The sequence below is a fragment of the Anthonomus grandis genome (genome assembly GCF_022605725.1).
Source record: "Anthonomus grandis grandis chromosome 1 unlocalized genomic scaffold, icAntGran1.3 Chromosome77, whole genome shotgun sequence".
In the NCBI taxonomy this organism is placed as follows: domain Eukaryota; kingdom Metazoa; phylum Arthropoda; class Insecta; order Coleoptera; family Curculionidae; genus Anthonomus; species Anthonomus grandis.
In genome coordinates, this window is record NW_026088433.1 from 32,868 (window position 1) to 42,234 (window position 9,367).

At 31.5% G+C, this 9,367-nt stretch overlaps 1 protein-coding gene across 1 annotated transcript in view; it reads left to right on the forward strand.

Moving 5' to 3' along the window:
* The first annotated feature begins 2,204 nt into the window (after window positions 1–2,204).
* Window positions 2,205–9,367, forward strand: part of LOC126749472 (uncharacterized) — an 18,308-nt gene continuing 11,145 nt past the window's right edge. Inside the window, exon 1 of the mRNA XM_050459162.1 lies at window positions 2,205–2,425. Coding sequence (XP_050315119.1) covers window positions 2,356–2,425 — 70 coding nt within the window. The 5' untranslated portion in view covers window positions 2,205–2,355. The remainder of the gene's footprint in view (window positions 2,426–9,367) is intronic.

Genomic DNA, 9,367 nt, shown 5'->3' on the forward strand with positions numbered 1-9,367 from the left:
TCTAGGTGACACATATAGGACGCTGGTATACTTAGTTTGATTTCCAAAAAAATCAATTTTTGGTGAAAAAATTCGATACGGGGGGGTATACCCGAAAAATGAAAAATTCCAAACTTTGAACGTCGATATCTCGGTTTCTACGGGAGCTATCGGAAAAATTCCAACGGTTTTGTCTTAGTTTCCTCGTTCTGAATCCAACGAGACCATCCGCAAAATCGTAATATAAAAATCCTTCATGAGTGCCCCAAGGGAAAGAAGCTCGACTTATTAGAGAAGATGGAGATCACAAGGGCAAAAAGGAGTCCTGTACTGTCTTGTGTTCATGATGTTTTTACCTTTTAATCGCATTTAATTTTTAACAATATTTATCACGACTTGGATAGCACGTAAGTTAAGCGCTTGCCTACGAACCCGATGGTCGCTGGTTCATTTCTCGACCAAGTCATATTTCCCTTTTTATTTTTTATTTTATTTTTTGCTTTATTTCCGTTCTCCCGTTCAACTTAACCACACTATGCTTGTTTTGTTTACTTTTATTTTATTTAGTTTTGACACCGGAATTAATGTGAATTGTTTATTTGTATGTCCAAAATTAAGGCAGTTAAAACATATCGTAACTGGACTGTACCACGTTTCTACTTTATATCTTAGTTTGTATATATATATATATATATTGAGGCAGTTGAAGATTATCAAAAGTTACAAAAATTTGTTGTTTAGGAACCCTAACCGTTTTACCTTCATCATTTAAAATAGTTTTGTATCTTCTTTGCAGTGATTTTATAGGGATTGAAGACTTAATAGCACTAAATAGACTTTCTTCCGAATATGAAGTATCTACTCCTCTGATAAGACCTTTTTTTGTATTAAATATGAAGGAATATAAGCAACTAAATCATTTACTTCAAATACTGGGTTAACTACAACTTTGTTTGCACCTAAAGCAGATTGACAAACAATCTGTACCCTATTACGACCTACTGGATTAATATGATTAATGTATTTCTCGTCTCCTCCTAGATTAAGGAGTTTTTCGCTAATTTTAAGTGGATGTAACTTTCCAAAATGTAAGTATTTATGCTCAACATATATGATAAATGGGCCTTCACTATTCAATCTATATCTTAGATTAAAATCAATGTTATTTATTTTTTCTGATATAATTTTATCTTGGGAATTATCGTCTAATATATTTTCTGCACCTGAATTATATTGATTTTGAAAACTTAAATCATGCATAGATACATCTTTATTCTTTTCGACATATGTGATATCCACTACTTTAATATTTTGCTTATCGGGGGGTTTTTCGCCCCCCCCCCTTCACCACTGCCACCCCCAATCATATTAAGAACATGAGAGGGTAAGCGGAGTGATAATTATTTTTATTTAAATTGAAATAGATGCAACTCACAGAATTGCTGCTAAATTTAATCCTATTTAAAGAGCCACTATTCTTTATAAAAACCGAAGTAATTTTTGAAAATTAAAATCAATATCCATAGTCGGGATGACACTGGCAACACGTTTCTCATAAAAATGAACTCGAAACCATTGTTCCGAATTTTACGACCTATTGTATTTGAGACCATACAGGTCTTAAAATTGGTAAAAACAGCCTGGTTTATCATTTTGTTACATGTAGAAAAATGGAAGACTCACCCTATATTTATGCTACTTCTGCATACATAATGAGGCACTGTGCTCTCACCAAAAAGGAAATAGAGTATAGTAAAAATGCATCCATTTTTTTTAATATTATCAAAATTCTTCTCAAAAAATACATACAACCCAAAATAACACAGCAACTACATTTAATAGAATCTCTGATAAAATACGCGCTTAAAAAGACACCCATAATTCCTAAAACACAAAAACATAATTTAAAAAAAACACTAAAGCTATACTATAAACAAAGTAAAGACACATTTAAAATTGTAATTAAAATCTAATCTAAATGGTCTTTCGAATACTAACAATAAATATTTTTTAAAAGCACTTTTCTCGTATTTCGAAGTGTATAAATAAAATTGTACCTCATATGATTACTATTAATATATAAATTATATAGTGACTCTATATACTAGTGTTATAAACATGATAAACCAACAACTCTTATCAATTTTTAGCATAATAAAGGAATTGTACAAAATATTGTACAACTCTAAACCGTGTCGAATACAAAACAATTTCCAGGCAAAAGATCCTAATATATGTTGTGCACTCCGCGCTTTCCATAGACAGGCCTGGGTCAGAAGGCCATAGTAAAAATTTTATATAACTTTTAAGTAAATCATATCATTTTATTTTTAAATGTTTTTTACTGTGAATTTTTTATAACTAATTAACAAAAACATGCAACCGGTAGGGATGATTGCGCCCGGCGGTATTTTCTGGGTGATTTTTGTGTTTTTGGTGACAAAAAGTAAGTACCTATATTACTATATAATATGCAATTCATTTTATTGTTAGGATAAATGGTTATTAAATTATGCATAGATAATTAAATATAAACGCTGTTAGTAAAGTTATATTCCTAGGGCTTCTCTGTAATCGCTCCAAGGGAGAAATATTGATTTTTTGTAGGAGTTACAAGGACAGTAGTAGGTCTATGTTTTGTCGATATTATGTTAAACTTAAATTAGCATATTGTAAACTGGGTTTATGGTACCCTACATTGATGTTATAATAAATTTGATAAAGTAGTTTATCAAAAATTAGACTTATAATATTAAAACAGCTATATAATAAATAAAAATTTTGTTAAAAAAAATGTTATTAGAAGCATTGTTTTTAGACAAATAAACAGGTAAATACATAAAAAAATTAATTTGTCATAAAATAACTTTTTCAGGGAATTAATCCTTCAATAGCCTCTTAACTCATCTCTGCCTGCCACTTTGTACTTCAAAACACTTAACTACTCGAAAAATGAATTGTTAACGTAAAATAATCCTTTTCTGTTCTTTATGGCAATTGAAGCCATTTGAGTTTTTTGTTCCTCAAAAGCAATTTTTTGTTTGAATATTTAGATTTTATTTACTTGAAAAAGAAAATAGATAAAAAAATAAGTCTTGTTTTGTAATAAAAAATATTTACTTTGTGTTCATATCCCCTCTTTTAGTCACTCAAGTCAAACCGTTCGAAACAGACAGAATTTTCTGTTTCTTCATGACAGTTGAAGACTAGGCAGCTTTTGAAAACTTAATTCTTATTTCAAATGGTATTAAAGGGACTGAAAGGATAAAAAATGACGATTTTTTTCATAAAAATAAATGTCTCATGATAAAATCCAGGTCATATAGATACTTAATAGAATTTTTAGGCAATCTTTTTATTCCAGCAATTGAAGATATCTAATATCTTTCAGCACTCTAACACGGTTTTTCTTGATTCTTTTTATTTCAAATAGAATTCAACCTGGAAGATTAAAAAAAATATATTTAGTCCAAAAGAACTACGTATTAACACGTTAACTGCCATGTGTACCATATAATATGGACACAGTCAATTTTTATTCAGCGCCATGTGTACCACCAGCGGACACGGAACTTCTTACCTTCCAAGCCATGTATACATGGGGCGGCACATTATGCGTTGATTGAAATCAGTGGCGTAACAAAGTAGCCACGGGCCTGTGTGCGAAAATTTTGCTTTTTTAGGAAGAGATATATATATTCTTCATGTACAGCGAACAAACAAAACAGTTGACACTAACTCACTATAATTTAAAAAAATATAAACAACATAAAATCAAAATAAAAGAAAAACCAATAATTAATAAAATAAAATAAAATAAAAAATAGATACATAAAATAATAACAAAAAACAATATTTAAAGAAAAAACCACTAAAACAATTATAAACTACCAAAAAAATCTTTTCTCCTAGCTTTTGAATGCGCAAAATCGGTTATTACATTAGCAATATCTACTTTTCGAGCTTCCACATTTTCTATGGAAATAATTGCTAAAGCTCATAATCTTTCTTTAGCCATGCAATTCCTTAAGTATGTTTTTATTAACTGTAATTTTGAAAAAGACCGTTCAGCTGATGCAACCGAAGCTGGAATGGCCAAAAAAATATTACAAGCTGTAACAATCTCACTGAAACTCGAAGACGAAAAATAATTTTTAACAACAATAAAATCTAATAAATCAAAAATAGACGTTAAATTATTTAAGTCGTGCTTAAAACATTCTCTAAAAGAAAGCACCTGTGAAGAAATTGTATCCGCAATATCTTCCGAATATTTAAGGTGCAGAGCTTGACACATTTCGTGAATTTCAATGTCAGAAAAAGAAGGATCTCGTGAAATACTTGCGGTTAAAACACGAAAATGGGAATACATTTTAAAAATCCCAGAACTTCGATTTTTTAATTGAGTTGTTATTATATCCACCAATCATCATTTGTTTGAACTTGATAATGGTTGTTTTTATCGTCAAAATATATTTTTGGTCTTGATATTCTTTTATTTTTAAATTTATTAGTAGTGCCCCATTGCCCTGCTAATTGAACGGCTTCGGTTTTAATAAAATCAAAGTCATTTCTTATTTTATTTATGGTTTCATTAGCTGTCGTAAATATTTTGAACGCAGCTTCAATATTTTGATCTTTTTTTTGTAAAATTTTTGATATTAGTATTAGATTAAGTATCAATAACTTTTAATATTTTAGTTTGAAGGGTAATAAGAACAACTGTTTTAAATTCTTCCATGTGCTTTCTTAAAGATTTTGCCTCAGTAACTTCTGATCTATTTATTGAGGTTAAAATTATTTTTGCCAGTGCGTTTAAAATATCTACAATCAATCAATCAATCAATCAATGCTTTATTGTCAAGAAATTGTTACAATTTGTAGACAAAGCTGTAAAACAAAAAAGACACAAAAATACAAACAAAACACAATTAAAAAAAAGAAAAACAAAACAAAATTTAAAAAAAAATAAATAAATAAATAGAATAGATTATCTATAATATATACAGATTAATACAATTTAAGAATTGTAAGTAGTCAAAAATATTATTATAAAATATACAATTTAATGTATACAATGTCAAAAAAAAAGATCATTAAAAAATCTCTCTACGTTAAAAAAACATGTAAAAAATGTTTAAAAAAGTAACAAATTATAAAAAATCCTAAAATAGCTATAAAAATCAGTATACCTAAACATGTACTGATAGTAAAAATACATAATCAGCTAGTGCGAAATTTCAAATAAATGATTACAAAAAAAAAATCGTTAACTGTGTAAAAAGCTCTCTCCAGTAAGAATGCTTTTAATGCTTTACGAAATGCAAAAAAAGATGTGATGGATTTAATTTCCAATGGCAGATGATTTGTGCATTTTTTTTGTATTATATAATATGGAACTTTTGACCAACTCTGAATGTGGGGTAGGCAGGTATAGATCATGTTCCGTGTTTCTAAGTAGATAACTATGGGAAGGCCTATCAGATGCTGAACCGTGTTTGCGTATTAGACAAAGGGACTTAAATATGAATAAAGATGGAAAAGTTAATATTTGAAATTTTTTGAAGACATGCTGGCAATGACTTCTGTATTTAAGTCTCAGTGTATAACGTAAAGATCTCTTTTGTAGTCTAAAAATACGGTCAAATTGAGTTACACTACATGTACCCCAGAATGGAAGGGCGTATTATAAGTTATTTTACTCTTAGTAACACTTTGCAAAAGCGCCCATCGTTTAATGCTAGCTAAAAAAACATAGACATTCTCAACCAAATCATAAAAATTTCTGACCTCCTCAACACTTTTTACAGCGTCGTTCAAAGCTAAATTTAAATTATGCGCAGCGCAGTGCACATATAAGGCGTTTGGTGACTTTTAAAATCTCGGCTTGAATACCATTGTATATGCCAGTCATATTTGCCGCGCCGTCATAACCTTGCCCACGAAGTCTTTCTAAGGGTAGTTCATTTTTGCGTAGAATGTCTAATATGGTTATGCTTAAAGCCAGACCAGTTTGGCATTTTACTGGAATAAACCCCAAAAATGATTCCTGAATTATAATTTGAAATGGATTATTTTCTATAAAATTTGTGGTTACATATCTTATAATTACACTTAGCTGGTCTATTTTAGCAATATCTTACGTGGTATCAATAATAACCGAAAAAAATGGAGAAGCTTTTATATTTTTAATTATATTTTGTTTAATTGTGTTACCTAGCAGTTCAATAACCTCGTTTTGAACAACGGGACTTAAGTAAGTTGTAGAATGTTTTTTCTTATTTTCTACTAAATTACGTAAAACCGGGTCAAATTTGGCAAGCAGATTTATCACAGATAAAAAAACTCCGGGATTTTTAGAATTCTTAGTTTCGTCGTGACCTCTAAATGGCATATTGTAACATGCGAATGTCAGTGTAACTTCTACCACACGCTCCAAAACTTGTCTCCAAACATTAATTTCATGTCGAATTTTCAAATCAAGCTCAACATCGATAGTTTTATTTAATCTCCAGCGATCAAATACCGCGCAAGAAACGTTATGGTTAAGCTTTTGCTCATGCCTGTTGACTGCTTGTTCAAGATGTCTCCAATCATTAGATCCGGCCCCAAGAGCATCGTTAGCCTGCCCAAACAACCAACAAGGCAGGCAATAGCATTTGTCCAGGACTTTCGAGTAGCAAAGCCACAAACGCTCAGTTTTTATTCCTGATATACTCGTTTTAGTGTAGTAAAAAGATGAAAAACTCCTACCTTGTTCATTTTTAGGAAAGGGGCCTAATGGTCTACAGGGTTCATTAGTAACTAAAAACATTTTCTGTTCATCCGTTAATGCAGTTAGGATCGTAATATCCTTTATCAGTGTGTGAAAATAGTTGCTTTGCCTCAGCCACAGCCGTTGATTTAACTTATCCACTAATACTACTACTATCACTACTTATTTCGCATTCTAATTCTAACTTGCTAGTGCTACTAGGGCCTTCTACCAACGGTGTGATATTTTCCTCAATTTCATCTAAAAAGCACAAAAATGCAAATAAAAAAATATAATCGTAGTTTTATCATTTTGACTTACTTTGATTACTACTAGAAGCCTTCGAAGTAAAGAAAGAAGTAATTTTTGGAAGCTTCGCTTTCTTTGCATTTGCCTCCTCAAGTTCTTTGCGTTTTTGCGCACCGGATTTATATTTATAGCTACTCATTTTTATTTTAAATCACTACACTCTACACACTTCACACCCACACATCTAACTCGCTCAGATGTTATGTTATAAAATAATAGAACATGTAACATGTACTGAACGAAAGAGTAAAACAATAAAGAATAAAGTGGGAAGTGGGTGGTGAAAATGGCCAATCCGAAATTATAACATTAACACGTGCAAAGTCGGCTTTTCTGTTAGTGTTAGTAGCGGCTAGCGGCCATATTTTGTTTTTATTTAAGGGTTTGGTAACATTTTATGAAATGCGGGTTTTGGCTTTTTTTTATAAGAAAATGCTTTTTTATATCGACCCCTCGATTGGGTCTCGGGCCCACACTAATTTGGGGCTATAATTACGCCCCTGTTCTTGTGAGTTTTTTTCGTAGCAATATCTGCACCTGCCTCTTTTTAGCTTTTTCTCGTTATCTGTCTTTTCGGAAACTTTGTGCTCTTTGATTCATTGGGATTGGCGGTACTGCCGTTTCCAAAAGTTGCATGGCAAGATTTTCTTTGAAAGTTGTTATTGAAATTTTTTTCTCGTTAATTTTATTGTACAGATTTAAGGCATTTACGACTGAGGTACCTGTGATAAATTTAAAGGCCAATTTTCTGTACCATTTAATTGACTTTCTAAGAGAATTTGAATAAGCTGACATTTGGTCTGACATATCAACAAATGATTTGGCCTTATTATAGTCGATTATTGCAGAAGGTTTGAGCCTATAGGACCCTCTCTATGGTGTACTTCCTTTAGTTCATCTGTATGTTTTGTGGATAAGAAGAGCACGTCCCTCTTGTCATGCCACTTCCTAACAACAACTTTATTTTTATTTTGTTTTGCAACAATTTCACCTTTTTTTAATTTTGCGTCAACTACAGACTTTGGTAGGTTTCTTCTGTTTCTACGAATCGTTCCAACTAGATGAGTTGATCTATTTTGCAAGTTTTCCGTAAGAGGAATAGAGGTGTACCAATTTTCTGCAAAAAAGGTCCGGCCACTATCAAGCAATGGTTGCAACATTTCCATAACAATAGATTCCGCAACCGATTGTCCATTTATTTTCTCTTTACCACAATATAATTTCAGGCTGTAAGTAAATCCTCCATCTAGACATACTTTATAAACTTTAATGCCGAACTTATGTCGTTTTCCTTTTATATACTGTTGAAAGGATAATTTACCTCGGAAAGGTATCATGGTTTCATCGATGCAAAGTGACTCTTCTGGAATAATGCAGAAAGAAGCATTCTTGTTCAGCATATCAACAAGGCATTGAATTTTATGAAGCCGGTCATTGGGAGGACAATCTTCATTATTTGCCAAATGACACATACGTAAAAGCAGCTCAAATCTATTCCGCGGCAAATATTTTGATATTTCGGTTTTTTATAATGGATGTTTGCGCCAATAATTTTTTAATGATGGTTTTTTTATCCAATCCTATCCAAATTAAAATAGCAATAAATGTTCGTATTTCGTTATAATTAGTATCCACCCATGCATTTAGGCAAAAATATTGGCCAATATTTTCATTCGTTATGGCAAGAATAATTTGCTGTTCCGCGCATCTATTTGTTTCGACAACGATCCTATTAATAACATCGTCGGATACAAGTAATTAAAAAAAATGAAGTTCATCCTTACCGCGCTTTTGGGACTGCAAGGCTAGTGAAATTCCAATATTCATTGGTAGAGTGAATGTCGAAAAATTTCCTGAAGCTGGTCTCCATTCCCGTCTTTCATCATTGCCTGAAAAATCTATGTCTATATCTAACTGAGCAGATGTTGAAGGCTCGGAAGTATCTAAAAAAATGGAGGGTAGTGTATAAGAAGATAATCATTACTAGGAAGAGAAAATATGAATTTTAGTTACGTTAAATTTGATATACATAAGTATTCCACTTAATTTCGTACGCGAGTTAGTATATTGAAACTTTGTATAACACTGTTTTTTTCTAATAACATTTTAGAAAATAAACTATGTATAAAAAATGGAATTGCCAAACCTCCTACATACCTAACTGACGTACATACTTCATCTTTTTCTTTTTAGGGCGGTCTTCTTCAGAACTGCTTGAAGATATCTCGCCGGCCAAATATGTCGGATCCAAATCAGAATCTAAGATATTTGAAAACTCGTCATGTCGAGATCTCTATTTCTTCTGCTGCAGCCTCCACTGCTTGT